Source organism: Pezoporus occidentalis, unplaced genomic scaffold (assembly GCF_034315485.1).
Source record: "Pezoporus occidentalis ecotype Australia unplaced genomic scaffold, CSIRO_AGI_Poc_V1 ctg44, whole genome shotgun sequence".
In the NCBI taxonomy this organism is placed as follows: Eukaryota; Metazoa; Chordata; class Aves; order Psittaciformes; family Psittacidae; genus Pezoporus; species Pezoporus occidentalis.
Window position 1 is genome coordinate 1,563,804 of NW_026915769.1, and position 15,718 is coordinate 1,579,521.

The 15,718-nt window shown below is 44.2% G+C and overlaps 2 protein-coding genes across 2 annotated transcripts in view; one reads left to right on the top strand and one right to left on the bottom strand.

Moving 5' to 3' along the window:
* The first annotated feature begins 40 nt into the window (after nt 1–40).
* Nucleotides 41–12,270, top strand: TSPO (translocator protein). The gene is made up of 4 exons (XM_062634868.1): nt 41–181; nt 7,795–7,995; nt 11,077–11,215; nt 11,677–12,270. Exons 2-4 carry the CDS (start codon nt 7,808–7,810, stop codon nt 11,851–11,853), a joined length of 504 nt encoding a protein of 167 aa, XP_062490852.1. The 5' UTR covers nt 41–181; nt 7,795–7,807; the 3' UTR covers nt 11,854–12,270.
* A 2,472-nt stretch (nt 12,271–14,742) lies between these two features.
* Nucleotides 14,743–15,718, bottom strand: part of TTLL12 (tubulin tyrosine ligase like 12) — a 28,664-nt gene continuing 27,688 nt past the window's right edge. Inside the window, exon 14 of the mRNA XM_062634881.1 lies at nt 14,743–15,263. Within this exon, the coding sequence (XP_062490865.1) occupies nt 15,112–15,263 (152 nt within the window). The 3' untranslated portion in view covers nt 14,743–15,111. The remainder of the gene's footprint in view (nt 15,264–15,718) is intronic.

The window sequence follows — 15,718 nt, forward strand, 5'->3', positions numbered from 1 at the left end:
GGCCTGGCCTGCGCCTCACCACACCACAGCACACTACACCGCTCCTCCCGCCCTGCGCCGGGGGGAGGCCGCTCCTCGAGGCGGGCTCAGCCGGTGGGAGGGGCGCGGACGGGCCGGAGGGCGGGCGCTGCCGCCTCACGGCGTAGGAGGAGCGACAGGCGGCGGCAGCGCGGGAACAGAGGTAACGCCGGCTCTGACTGAGGGACTGGACGGGAAGGAAAAAGCCGGCGGAGGGTCCGCTGCGGCCGCGGCCGGGGCTGAGGGGTCGGAGTCCGGCGGGACCCCACGGGCAGGCCGGGCCGGGGCACCGCGCGTCGCGGCTCTGCCGGCGGAGCTCGCCGGTCGCGTACAGCTGTCCAGCTGTGCAGCCCCCGGTCAGAGGCGGTGGGTGAACCCGCTGCCTGGGCCTTTGGGAGTCCTGCTTCTCTGCCTCCTCACACGGCCCACCTGCGCCCTGGGCACCCCGGCGACGGCCAGTTCAGGCCGCTCTTACCCTGACGGTGTTTTCTTTCAAGGGTCTCTGTAATTTGCTTTTAATTTGACATCTTTAGAAGGGCGAAAGAAAGGACTTTTTTCCTTCTGAGTTTACAAGTAATGCTTATAAATCAGCACAAAATGCACGTTACTAATTCGAGCATTCCATGGCAAGATCATAAAAAAACAAGGTGAAAGTTGCCATGCTAAAGTTGCAGTTGTGCAAGGACTTTGCATAACTTAAGGTTATGAAACTGTCTAGCTGGGAGTTAGACCTCATGGGGCAGTTCAGTAAAAGAGACTGTAGTAGTGATACGCAGACCCCCTGTACATTGGTCAACTCTCTGCATCACTAGTGTAACTTGGGAGAAGGAAAATGGGTCAGAATAGCAAGAAGTTGTTGAATTTTAGTTCAGATCAATTCAGAAGAAACCCGATGAGATTTACTCACTTTCCTAATCTCTGTTCTGTGCTGCTTCGTAACAGGATTCCCCCCCTTTCTGTAAGCCTCCAGGTACAAGAGCTGGAAAAGCCAGTGACTTTCTCGGGTTAGCTGAACTGTGTGGGCAGCAATACGGGTTATACATATCACCTGTATCACCACATCCCACTCTGTGCCTGCATCTACCAACAGTGCAAGCAGCAATACCGCTTGTGCTAAGGCGAGCTGAGATGCTGGATGACAAGTTACCACGTGGGCCAGTGGAGGTGGCACCTCAGGGAGAACTGAGGGTAACGACTGCACTCATTGTGTTGAGTGGGTGTGCTGGAGCTTCAGGCACCTTTACAGCCAGCTCCCTCGTAGGCCACCTCGTAGCAGGGGTGCCCCTTCTGCCTAGGCTGCCAGGTTAGAGTTTGTGCCACCGGGTGCCCATCAGGCCTTGGGAAAAGTCACGGGGGTGACCTTCACATCTGCTGCATTCAGAGGCAAAGACCAGGGCAGGGACCAGTTCCTGCAAACCACTGGCCCCCACTGCAGCCTGGGTAGTAACACTGTGGCTGTTACCAAGGGCACCTCAGTACAGCCACTTTGTCTCTGGTTCACTGTAAAGGGAGCAGACTGCTTGTAGAGCACTTGAGACTTACCAGTAGTGATGCCCCATGAACGTCCTCTTGCTACTGAAGCGTGCCTTGGATGTGGCGCTTGTGATATTTTAACCTGTTAAAGCAAGCTGAAGAGAGTCAGGCCTAGGCAGAACGTAAACTGAATATCCAGAATATAGGAGAACCAGCCTTTTCAAAAATAGGTGTAGTGGTTGCCCAGAGAAGCTGTGACTGCCCCATCCCTGGAAGCATTCAAGGACAGGTTGGATGGGGCTTTGAGCAACCTGGTCTAGTGGAAGGTGTTCCTGCTCCTGGAAGGGAGGATAGAACCCAATGATCTTCAAGGTCCCTTCCAGCCAACTGTTTTATGATTCTGTAGCACTTTCTAAGTGGATGGATGAATAATAATAATTACAATGTTAGTAATACTGATGATAGTAATAGCCTACAGCAGGACACTGGGTAGCTATCTGGAAGGGAGGTAGTCTAAGGGATGTTTTCTCTTTACATTGCTTGCAGAGGATTTTATACAAACGTACAGAGGGAAAGATTAGAAGAGCCTGAGCAGTAATTGGCAAATTATCAGCTGGGAAGCTTTTGCTGTAGCATACATTTCAGTTCTCAATAGGTGAATCTTCAACAAGTTATAGATCTGTTTGTCCAACTTGTGCCATGGTGTTTTAAAAGAAGTGGAGCCTGGGCAGTGAGAGCTGTCTCTAGACCTGATGAGTGCACCTTGCATTAGATCCACAAATAAATACCATATTCTTTATTTTTAGTTATATATTATAAACATAAACTGTATACTTGCTAGATATTTTAGTGTCTATTATTCAAGATTAGATAATAAAGATAAGACTGCTTTTTTTGTGGTAGCCATATTCTATCTCCCAGACTGTGATGTAACTTTGGATTTAGTGTTGTGGTTCCCCTGGAGTTAAAGCCACAACACACATAAATTGCCTATTAATATAAATAAAGTATGTACCCCTTAATTCTTCAGCCAGCTGTATCTCAGGAAGAGGCCTTTTCCCCATGGGAAAGTTACATGCTACCTCTCAGACCTGAGTAGAACCTTATCTGCCCTCAAAAAAATATACTGCAGAGGGTGAGAGGGAGAGTTATCTGTCTTGGGTACACCCTCTCCCTTCAACAGTATGCTCATAGCTTTGTCAATCTACCTCAAACCAGTAGGGACTGGAAAACCCAGAACCACGTGGCTAATTTAGTGCTGCTGAGAGAATTTCCTTTGTGTTTTTAATGTGGTAGCTATAATTTAAGCCGACTGTGACTGGGCAGCTAGTACTAACTTGCACAAGGAAGGGATTAGAGGTTTATTGGCACAGGGGTGTAAGAAAATCATAGAATAGTTGCAGTTGGAAAGGACCTTAAGATCATCTAGTTCCAACCCCCCTGCCATGGGCAGAGACTCCCCACATTAGACCGTGTCACCCAAGGCTCTGTCCAACCTGGCCTTGGACTCTGCCAGGGATGGAGCATTTACCACTTCTTTGAGCAACCCATTCCAGTGCCTTACCACCCTCACAGTAAAGAACTTCTTCCTTATATCCAATCTAAACTTCCCCTGCTTAAGTTTTAACCCATTACTCCTTGTTCTATCACTGCAGTCCCTAATGAAGAGTCCCTCCCCAGCATCCTTACAGGCCCCCTTCAGATACTGGAAGGCTGCTATGAGGTCTCCACGCAGCCTTCTCCAGGCTGAACAGCCCCAGCTTTCTCAGCCTGTCTTCATATGGGAGGTGCTCCAGTCCCCTGATCATCCTCTCGGCCCTCCTCTGGACTTGTTCCAACAGTTCCATGTCTTTTTTATGTTGAGGACACCAGAACTGCACACAATACTCCAAGCAAGGTCTCACAAGAGCAGAGTAGAGGGGCAGGATCACCTCCTTTGACCTGCTGGTCATGCTCCTTTTGATGCAGCCCAGGATATGGTTGGCTTTCTGGGCTGCAAGCACACACTGCTGGTTCATGTTAACCATATGCAATTAAACTAGTTGTCATAGAATCATGAAATGGTTTGGGTTGAAAGAGACCTTAAAGATCATCTAGTTCTAACCCCCTGCTATGGGCAGGGACACATCACACTAGAGCAGGTCCTTCCTTCTCCTTCCTGCTGACTGAGCTCTCCTTTGGGAGCATCTGGAGAAGGGCAGGGGACCCACTGCCTTTGGGACCTGCTCAAAGCCAAGAAGTGTTTTAGATCATTTTTCATCAGGCTGAAAACAAATGGTTTTGTTTGAAAAAAGCCTCTGTTGTGATATATCTATTCCTACCTATAGTACACCCCATCCTATGAAGAGGAGGGCACTGAAAGCTTCTGTTTTTCTGCATGTTACACCACCATAGAGAAATGACCTGCGAAAAAATAGAAGCCCCTTGAGCAGCAAGTTGCACCACTGTTGTCCCCCACCTTTATTTCTCCTGTTCCTTTATGTAGCTGGAAACAGCTTTGGGCAAGTTGGATGTTTTGAGTACCTAGAAAAACTGTTTTAACATGTCTGTAAAACAAACTGAGCTGCTGCAGCCCTCATTACACTGCTTAAACTGCCTGAACTCAGAAAATGGGCAGGATGATGAACAAAGTGTTGCAGGGCAGAGATAACTGGAAACAGAAATAAACAAGTGTGTGTGGAAGGAAAGATTTCTAACTGTGGTGGTTCTCAGAGGCAGTATCTGCTGAGCACACACTGCAAGTACCACCACAGACATGCGGGTTTCTTCAGGATGAAAATCAGGGTGCCAGAATATTGCACAACCAGATGTCGCCCTGAAGTAGAGCTGAGATATGATTGGGAAAATAGCAATTATTTCTAGGTTGTGTAATTCACCTGCAGCCAGAGGGGCTGTGTTAGCAAACCTGTGCTGTGTGAGTTATTACTAAGTAATTTTGGGGTTATCAGCTGTACTCTAAAAGGATAAAGGCTGATAATTCTTTATATACTCTGTGATTACTTTCACAGAGATCCGTGCTGCATAGCTAACTAAATGCACACTGCGGCACTGGCTGAGTGCACAGGTTCTCCAGTGCATCTTTGCCTTTTACTTACGCTCTTGTTAAAGACCTACACCAGGTAAGCAGAGCAAGATGGACATGGCTTCTTCAACAATCAACTAGTGCTGCTCCCTAGTTAGCTACTGCTTTTTATGGGAAATTGACAACAGTATTTAATTTCTTGTGGATTAAAATAATCAACTGCCACTGCTGATGGACAGCTGTGGTCTACCCTACAGGTATGTCCTGATCTTGCTGCATGTTCTTTCTTTTCTCTGTCTCAGTGGTATTATGCAAGAGAAAGTATTTTGGAAGAAGAGAGCTTGAGAAGTAATGAGACATACTGTTGGAAAACATAATATATAATTAGTAGTAAGAGTGGTCAAAAGACTGGGACACCAACACTCAATTCCAGCCAGTACATTCAATCTCTTCTGTTCCTTCCCCTTTCCTCTTCATGCATGGCTGCACTTTCCCCAGTTCTTTGTGCCTTCCCCACTGCTGTTTGCCTGCCTGATTTTCTTCTCTTGTTGTTTAAGAATTATTTCAGTGTTGTTCCTCTGACATGCAGACAGACAGACTATGGGTTTTGTCCTGCAAAAATAAATAATGTAGCAACATAATTTATTCACCAGTAACTGCAGCAAAGCAGTACTTTTCCAATTTGATAGCATTTAGCACTTTCAGCTTGCAGAACACTTTCAGACTCTTCCCTAGGGAGAAGCTGACAGAACCACTGACAAAGTGCAGTTGCTTAATGCCTGCAGGAAGCCACCCTGATATTGTTACCGCCAAATAAAGCATAAACCCCTTTGGGTCCTTGCTTATCACTTTAAAAATTATATTGGCATTTGACAGCTATGCTGGAGCTGCACAGGTGACCAGCACTTTGCAGCGTGTGTAGAGAACCAAACCTAGTGTTCTCCCTGTAGGCAAAGCAAGACCAACAGGGTTAGGAATTAATGAGATCTTAGTAACTTTAAATTTCTAACTTAACCTCCTTATCTGAAGGCAACCAAAGAGAATTACTGTGCTGGAGCTCTTTTCCCATTGCATCTTACTGCTCCTGCACATAGCAATTCCTTCACATCCTAGTCAAAGCAGAGCCTTTCATGCTGTCAATACAGGTGACAAGTAGTGTGTGCCACAGCTGACAGCCTGCTCCCTCAGGAGAGTAGCACTACAGATCTAGGCAAGGAGAACATTTAAACAAATAGTAAAGCAGAATCCATATGGCAGCAGTAACAACAGCAATGAGCTTCTTCCCTACTTAGCTTTTTTACTTGGTTGTTCTTTTGTTCTGTTTTTGACTTTTACTGTTGTCCTGCTTTGTCTGCTGCCTTTTTTGTGTGCATTCCTATTCCTTGCCCTCCCACAACTCTCCCCTAAGGCATGCCCACAGCCCAGCAGCCTACACACGCTTTCTTGCTTACTCCTTGCAAGCTTTTTAATCCTGCATGCTTTACCAGTCCCTCCTGTTTTGCCTCAAAATTCTGCTTTGCTTCTATCACCAGGATTTTTCACAATCCCGTGCAATAGAATTACAGAATGGGTTGGAAGGGACCTTGAAGATCATCCACTTCCAACCCCCTGCCATGGGCAAGGACATCTTCCACTGGCCTTGAACACTGCCAGGGATGAGGCAGCCACAACTTCTCTGGACAACCTGTTCCAGTGCCTCACTACCCTTAGAGTGAAGAATTTCTTCCTAATGTCTAATCTAAATATACCATCTGACAGGTTAAAGCCATTCCCCCTTGTCCTGTCACTACATGCCCTTGTAAAAAGTCCCTTTCTAGGTTTCTTGTTGGTGCCTTTAGGTATTGAAAGACTGTTGTAAGATCTCCCTGGAGCCTTCTCTCTTCCAGGCTGAACAAGCCCATCTAAAGCCCATCTGGCTTGTAGTCCCAGCCCCTGAAATCTCTTCATTAAATCTGCATAACTGTATGGGCAGGCCCCTGAGTACAGGGACAAAAACCATAGTGCAATTGCTGGCCAAGCTCATACTTGTTCTCCAAACAGAAATCCACTGCAGCAGCAGAACTGTGACAGTGCAACGTCATCTGTGAGCCATTTCCTTTTGGTTTAAGGACACCTGTTACACGGGGGATTTCCTCTTCCCAGTCCCTGCCTCCTCATCCCAACAGTCAGAACTACAGCAATAAAACCTTTTAAATGTAGGCCAAGAGAACAGCCAGGTCAATACAGCAGTTTTCTTTGATGAGCCTGTGAAATCCTGGTTGTTCTAAAACTTTTGTTTTCTCTCTTGGGACTTCCACAGTTCCCCTTTCCCCACTGCTGCAATCTCCCCCCCTCCCACAGGACACACGAACAGGAATTGCGTGTATTTGCCTACTGTACACTTGAAAAAATAATGCATTGCATTTTGGTTCTGCCCTTTTTTATCATGCCTCTAATCTGTTTATATTTTAGCAAGCTAAACACTGCTTTTCTGTGGCATTTGGCTTTTGGCCAGAAAATCTGCAATGAAGCTTTTTCCAGTTTCCTTGCTTACTTTTTTTACTGCTGCCTGTACTCTAAACCGGCGTGGCCTACCAGAGCAAGGCATGATTTGGTTTTATTTCTGTGGGCAAGTTGAATCCAGCACACTTTATGGGCTTGGCAGCTAAGATTGCTGCAACTGATTGGATGATTCCACCAGACATCTCTTTCCTTGTTTAGCAAAACATCATTTACGTACTTATCTCCTCCGTGTCCTCCCTGCTGTTTATTTTCAGAGTCATGTTCTCAAGTGTCTGTTACTAATTCACATCACTTTTACCAGCCATTGAGCATCCTCAGCACCTTTTTGAGGGTAAAAATGAAACACAGCAGATGCAATTATTTTGGTTGAGCACAGGACAACACACACTATTTCCTTACTCTTGACAGTACGATCTCATTGAGTGAATGGGCTTTTTGGTGAATACAGGAATTCTTAGTAATTTTTTTTTCCCAAGTGTAGTTCATATGATATCAAACTGGGTAAAGATATTTATGCAGGTAAAATTCAGTAATCATACTGCACGAAGCTGAGGGGGAAGGCCTCACTTCCCCCCACCAAGTAATAGGTTCCTTTATGGGGGTATCGTCCAGTGGACCTGGTACAAGATCCATTCATTTCAGTTGCAGTCATTCCCCGTGACAAGCTCAGGCTGCGGCTCACATACATGTGCACGTTTTTAAATCTGCTAGAAATGGACATGTTTTGTAGTTGCATTTTAAAACCGCTCTGCCAATCCACATGTTCGTGTTTGTTCCAGATTCACCGTCTCGATGGAAGTGGTGTCAGCCTGGGCTCCGGCAGTGGGTTTCACACTCCTGCCCCCTGCAGGAGGATTCTTAGGAAGCACTCTAACAAAAAAGAAATTGCCAGTGTGGTACGGATCTCTACAGAAGCCATCCTGGTGCCCACCTAACTGGGTGTTTGCTCCTGTTTGGGGAGCTGTCTATACATCGATGGGGTATGTTTTTTTCACATTGTATTCAGGCATTTACCTGATCTCAAAGTTGCTTACTGTATAATGCTGTACCAGAGAATTATGATTGTGTTCCTGTGGCTGTATATTCATAAGAAACTCTGTCAAGCTGCCTGTTTAACAGGTAAGGACATGCTTTGGGAGTTGTGTGTGGGTTTGATAGGACATCTTGTATGCACAAGTATCCACATCAAAAGCAGGAATTTGAAAAGCTGCCATTAACTTGCTTTCCTCATTCATCCTGAGGGGAATATCTGCCAAGCTGTCAGTGATGGAGTAAGGCAGCACTGGGAGTTCTTCTATGCATGTCCTTCAGGAATTTCAGTAAAATGATACTAAAAAAAAGGGGGGGGGGGGAGGGAGAGAATTAGGATAGAACTGTTCTAACAGAGCTCAATTAAAAGGAACCAAAATCAAAACATATGTGTTAAATTCTGAATGTTTGAAACATCTACTGACTCCTTATTTAACAGCAGAGCAATTTCTGTCAAATGAACAAGGAATGACATGGCTAAATACCATCCCCAAAGGGACCTTAAAAGTTTAATAATATTGTATTTTAGCAGCTGTTACTTTTAATAAGATGTGGTAAAAATATTTATAGAAGTAGGATGTCTCAGGAGACTGGGCAGTTTTGATACTCCTCACAGACTGCTTCAGAAGCTGTCCACCCAACATTGCATGCTTTTATGTTAACTCTGGTGAGCTGTGCCACAGAGGAGAGCGTGCACTCTGCTCCTAGAGCCTCAGCAGAGGTCAGTGCAGCCCCCAGGCACAAAGGGATACTTTGTCTTTCTGCAGCTGTTCATTAAGAACTAGCTACACGGCAAGATTAAGCATGCTTTTTCCTAGCTATCAAATACACTTTGTTGCTAATGCAATAGTAATAGTTTTTAGGTTGCAATATGCCTTTTATGGCTTAATCCCTCCCATCTCCCATTAATTTCGTCCATCACAACAGTACATTTCAAGTGGTGTGTATATAGCACTGGCTTAACTATATGAAGTTTCAGATCTTTTCCAAGTGAACATTGCATAACTCATCCTGCAGGTTATCTTAAATACCACACTACTTGTTGCAAAATACAGAAATGATGCAGTGTCTGAAACTGTATCTGAATGCTAAATTGGCTCTCACACATTTGCTCATTTGGTTTCATTTGCTTTCCAGAAAAGCTTTGTCATTTTTATAGCCTCATGTACTGTCCCTCCGTTCCCATCAGTATTCTCTTTGCTTTCTCTCTTTGCAGTGTGTACTTTTAAAAAGCGCTGTTCTACTCTTGCATATTCCAAGAGTTATTACCATTTGAATCAGATCATTATTGTCCTGAGAGTTAAAGAATGCCTTGATCAAAGGGACAAGAGCTGAGTGGCTTTCCTGTGAAGCCATTCCTTCAAGTTGTGACAGTTTATCAGTACTTTGATACTATCAGAATCAGTATATTCTGAGGTGGATGGTCCTGATTATGTACATCAGCAAAAAGATCATACTTACTACCACACCTTTTCTTCTGTAATCCATCATGTGCATGCATTCCTTGACTGATCAAGACATACGGTTCCTTTAGAATCTCTTGAATACATTAAAAGCAAGAAGTAACTAAAAGCAGGAGTTAATAAGCTTACATGCCTTCCTCGACATTTAACTTTAGATTTCTGCATTGTGATATTGGTCTGAATTTAAAGTTAGGTTATGAACAACTCTAAGCCCACACTGTGGCTCTGTAAATCACTTAGGAACAGATTGGGGTCTTGATGCCTTTTACCTTACCCTGCCCACCCCTTCCTGTTTTTAACACTCTGCAATCAAACTGCTGGGATTTCAGAGCAGTTTGAAAATACAGTTCAGCCCCTATGAAAGTAATGGCCAGGAAGCAAGCTTGTGTCACTAACTGGCTTAAACAGGAAAAAATAAATCCTTCTTGTATGACCTACAAATGAAGACAAACTCCTTCCAATTACTTCTATGGATGTCTGCTCCTAAAAACCGTAATGCTTAAAGTTGGTCTCCATCTTTGCTCCGCTGCCAGCAGAGATACACGGGAGCCCCCTGCTGTCCAGCCTTGTGTACAGCCCAGTTCACATCCAGCCGGGATAGAACCTGTCTACACTTACTGAGACGGGTGCAATTCCAGATGTTGGCATTTTATCCAGGGCATTCTACTGTGGTCACCTGGAATGGCTATGCAGTCATCTGGACTGAAATCCACCTGATGTCTAAAGGGAAAAATCAAACAAGAGCGAAAGAGTTGTAGGTGATGAATGCTCCTTCTAATCAGGCTCCTTCAGTGCAAAAACCAAACCTTACATTAGTACATCTCCGAGATCCTGAGAATTCCTGTCTTTAGCAACTTATATTCTGGATCCTCCAGCAAACCAATCTTCTGTAGCATTAAGAAGATCTGTTCAGAATGTTTTTGGAAGATCTTTCAGTAGCTGGGATACTGCAGACAAGAAGGGTGCTGGGCGCTCCTCCTGGTTGATTCTTTCCACAGAACTCCTAAAAATCTTTGTTCTCCCCATCTTCATCCCCCTTCCTCCTGAAAAGTGGCTATAGGGTTCCTCCTGCTCTAACACCATACATCCCCACCCTCACCGGTGCTTTGGGATGCCACTCAGTTCCTACTTGTCTTGTGTTCATTTCATCCACTTAAACAATGGGTTGTGTTAGGTTTGAGTTTTTTTGAATTTATTTTTAAAGCACCATTTCCTAGTACCAAAATTAATGGTTTCTTCACTATTTAGAGACTTACCTTTTAGCCTTGCCTCTTGACTTGCTTCCATTTCAGCGTGGCGTTCTCTTTTAAGACTGAAACACAGGAGGTCATCTGCTGCTCTGCACCTAGAAATGAGTACTCTGGCAGGATAGGGAATTAATCTCTCTCTGTTGCTGTCCACAGCAGGTGATCAACCCCGTGCTGTCAGTTACTCTGCCAAGTAGTGCCTGGATGTCTACTTTTTCAAATCAACCTAGACCCTAGCACTAAAGTTGCTTCATTTGATCAAGAACGTGCAGTTGCTTTCTAACCGGTGTGCTGAGTTATAGCGTCCATTTGTTTTCTCCAGATATGGCTCCTACCTGGTGTGGAAGGAAGTGGGGGGCTTCAACAAGAAGTCGGTGATTCCTCTGGGTCTGTATGCAGGGCAGCTGGCATTAAACTGGTCATGGACTCCAGTATTTTTTAGAGCTCACAAAATGGGATGGGTAAGTGGAAAAGTAAGTTTCTTAATCATAGACTTCTGCAGCCATTGGCGAGGTGATGAGTCAAAAGTTTAATGTTATAATCATTGCTCCCTGAAAATGAGCCTTCATTCACACCACATCTCTTCAGGCTGCATCTGTGACATGAAAAGACTGGACACGTTTACTTAGCTAGTGACTTGCTCAAAGTTACACTGGGTTTGTAGTGAATGTAACAAAAAAAGAAGGTATGGATGAGTGGGATTTTATTCTCCCTCTCTTGCTCCCAGCAGCAACACCCTTTGTTGTGACTGTTGCATTGTTTTATGAGTCAAATTGACTTATAATTCAGCAGAAATCTCTCTTTTTTGTTGCTGGCTGGTTTTCTGAGAAGGAATTAACAAGTGCCAGAGTGAAAGAGGTACACAAGTCAAGAAAACTCATCAAGTAAACCCAACGCTGACCACCACCTTCCTGTGTTTCAGGGGTTGGTGATTCTCCTGCTCACGACTGGTACGGCGACAGCTGCAACTGTTTCCTGGTATAAAGTCACCAAAACAGCAGCTTATTTGATGATTCCTTATTTAGCTTGGCTAACCCTGGCTTCTGCACTCAACTATCGTGTCTGGAAGGACAATCGTGATAAGAAGCAATCCAAATAAACAGTTACCAGCCAAAAAGATATTCTTTTCCCCCAAAAGAATTTTCTAAATAGCCTTATTTTATTTTTAGCTGAATTACTTCTACTGTTACAAGCTGACAAAGCAGCACTCGTTTAAAGCAAATACGCCTTTACTAGGCAAGTCACAAAGGGCTGTATTCCTGACTGGGTTTTCAATCAGCACTGTTAGTTTGCTATAAAAGCACTAGTTTTCTATATTACAGCATTATAGTTTATATGACAACAGCATTCCCTTACAAGAAATAAGCATGAACTCCAACTTTGTGAGGTCCAGAGGAAGAAATCCAGCCATATATTAACACAGCTTCCAGAAAGCTGCTCCTAACAGCGACAGACACTACTGTGGTCTGAATCAACACTGACAGGCACGATTGTGGCCTGAATCTTTCATGTTTACCACTAGCAATTCAGAGAAAACTCCAGGAACAAACTTGCCAACAAAGTTTTCAAGCTGACAAGCAGGTATTCTTTACTGTGGCGCCGGAAGACACGGGGGATAGCTCCCCCTAACATGTGTCTCCCAGCTGCCACACACGCCCTCCTTTTATAGCCACTGGGCATACATACACATTCATGAGGCTACGTATGGATTACATAATTTTCCAGAAAGTTCCCCGCATGCGTACAGAATTGTGGTGGTGGTCTCTGAGGATCGTTTACTTCTTCCAACAATCTGCATTACTTCTGGCTGCCTTTGAAGCATGCGCCGTAGGTGCTCATACCAGTTTAATTGTTTTGTTAGCACCAGAGACGTAATAATCCTCCTATCCTCCTCCTTATCAGTTAGCTTAACTGTAGCCCATCCTGGACACCTGCGGTTCCCAGATACTCCTTATCCCTGTGTCCTGTTCTTCTAGACTGTTTTTCTTAAACTATGTCACAACTATAACAATTTATCTTGTGAAAATTCTCAGTATGTTCTCTAGCTGTACTCTACTTTTTCTTCTGTGTATCATCATGCACCTCAGTAATTTTCCATTGCTACTGTTACAAAGCCATCAAACTTAAAATTACCTAAAACTAATTCTAAAGGTTTCTATATTCCATTTTGTGCCCCCTTGTCTCACTAGACACAGTGCTTTAATGCTGTGATGTGTCCCACTACAGCTGCGAGATTTCTCTTCTGGTCATTCTACTCTGGAAATGTTTAAGATGAAATCTTTTTCACAATTTGTGCCTTCTCACTTTGAAGCACTGTACAATTTATTGGCGGCTGAATGCATTAAAGTACATGTAAGTTTACTGACCTTACTCCTGTTTTTATTGTTTTTAAATGGTTTTCAGCAGAAGAACACCTTAAAGCAACTAGCCTTAAAGACAGTCCCTTCATCACTCCTCACCCCTGCTACAGGCAAGACAAAACAGGAAATTCAGAGCACCAGGTCAGAAACTGAGAGAACCCAAATATTCAGCAGACCCCTGCGCACACCTCCGAGGCATCACCAGCAGCTCTGGCCCAGCAGCACTAACATACTCCACCTAGATCCTCAGATGCCAGTTCACTACTAGCCCCTAACAGGGGAGCTAGCAGCTGGGCCACCGGTGCATCTGCTGTCCAGCAGGGCAGTACTGGCACCATGGCTATTCACGTCTCCTGCCAGCACCTTCTTGCTTCAGCTGCTTAGAAACAGAAACCAGGGGTTCTCCTCTTTGAGGTTATGGCAGCGGACTGCAAGATGTGGGATGCTTAGTTCAACCAGTTGCTTCCTATAAGATAAAAAGATCTCTTCCATCCAAGAGCACAACAGACTATTTTTGCCCACAGCTTCTGGTCCCATAACACAAATCTCACTACTTTCTAGAGGTCATTCTTCTCATTTGCTAAGTGTGACATCACTTTCCCTTTGTGATGAGGGAAACCTCCCCCCTTAGATCCCCAATCACTTCATGTTTTCAGGTACTTTGTAGGCAGAAAGTGCCTTTTGCTCTCCCACAAGAGCAAACACATTCCATGAGCAGCACTGCATGCCTTCTATGTCCATTCTCCAGCACCCACTACTATTTCTCAGAAGTAGTCATGCCATCTGTATTAAGCACTTCATGTTTTCTTTAGTCACATTTAAGTAAGGAGTCCAAAAAAGTTCTGACTCATGAGCTGGAGACTGATAAGAGCTGTCAGCACCATTCCTGGCTGAGGAATCCCCTCTCCCTTTGCCCACCTGCGCAGGCTGAATGTTCCTAAGACAAAGATGGTTTATTTCTCCAGCCTGTGTTCCAGTCAGTGGAAAAAAGTAGTTTCTGCAGCCCAGCCTGAAATAGCCTAAAATACCCCTCTCCCTTCTTGATCATGAGGGATAATGTTGTGTATTTGCAAGGCTTGAATCAATGTTCAGAACATTTGTACAATTCCGTAACTGTACTTCGCTCTCAAACAGATCTCGATTGCTGCAAACTAACTTAAAAAATACTAAGCACGTAAAACAAACTTCATTTGAGGAGGGAGATTAGGAATGATTCATTTCAAACTGACACCCAGTCCCAAATACCTCTATCTTAAGCCCTAAACCTTGAAGTCCAAAGACTGCTGGGGCTCCTAGCAGAGTTTTCCAGATCCCTTTCATTCCTTCAGGCCTCTTCTGCATTCCTGTGCTGCTCTAGACATTACATCCTTCTCATTTCCTGCCTCACCCCTTCCCAAAACCCTAGTTTCTTTAAGGGGCAGGCTAAGGATGACAGCCAGCAGCACAAGGCTGTCACAACAGTATGCTGTGCCCTTTTATTTTTAACAAGAAAAATGGGAAGAGTCATCCAATCTTTAATTTTCTTACCCTAGGAGTTCATTGCACTGAAAAGCTATTTTCCCATCATAATATTTTAAATCTTTGTATAAGAGGGATAAATAATAAAAGACATACAAACTCCAACACGATCCAGTAAATTATAGTTTTACTCTCAACACAGGGAACTTGTGCAACATCTCCCAGCAAGCAAGCAATCAGGCTACTGAAAACCAAGGTAAATTGCTCCAGTTATTGTGCTATTTTGAGGTCCCCCATATTCAACAAACAAGACATTTGGTCAACACAAAGTCATGATTTAAAGAACTAAGCAAGACAAAGAAAATGCAGACAACTGATTATCAATACAGTGTATGGTATATGCATATTCTTCTGATACAAATTTTTTTCCTGGGTTACCAGTATAGGAAAATAGTTGCCTCAGCAGCTCACAGAACTGAAATATAAATCTTGCTGTGAAGCTTATCTGGGAAAGAAATTAATAGTGAAGCCTCCTGTGGCTAGACAATGCACGTCACATGGCAGTTGTCTGTTTCATCCAGAAATAGGGTGCTGAAGACATCATTAAAAAAAGTAGGGTGGTATTTGCAGGCTCTATCACAGTCAGGATTAAAGTTCACCTCCAGGATCTGAGGCTGCATAATTCTTTTCCCTGTGAAGGGGAACACAAACATTGCCTCTTATTACAAGTTCTACAGAATCACTGCTGTCTTTAAGCCAGAGATTATACAAAGCGACTGCGAAAAGCCGTATTTATGACCCAAGATGGCAAGCTGGAAGGGTGGGTTCAGTTCAGTGGGTTTGGTTTGGGTTTTTCTGGAGGGATGGAGGTCTGTTCTACCACCATTATCCAGAGGAAAAATCATCCAACAGATTCTGGATTAGCACAGTGAATGCAATACCTCACTTAGAATGAGAATTTGAAGCAATTTAATAGGATCTCCCTGATGCAGCTATCTTGCTTGACAGTCTAAAACATCTTCCAGAAAACTGCTTCTCCTTCCATGTTTCAGTACAAAGCTTCCTTTCTTAAAGCTCTTAGATACCTGCCTTTCTAGTTCTAGCAGTCTTATTCCTTTACACTCCAGCCACTGCCACTTCAACTCA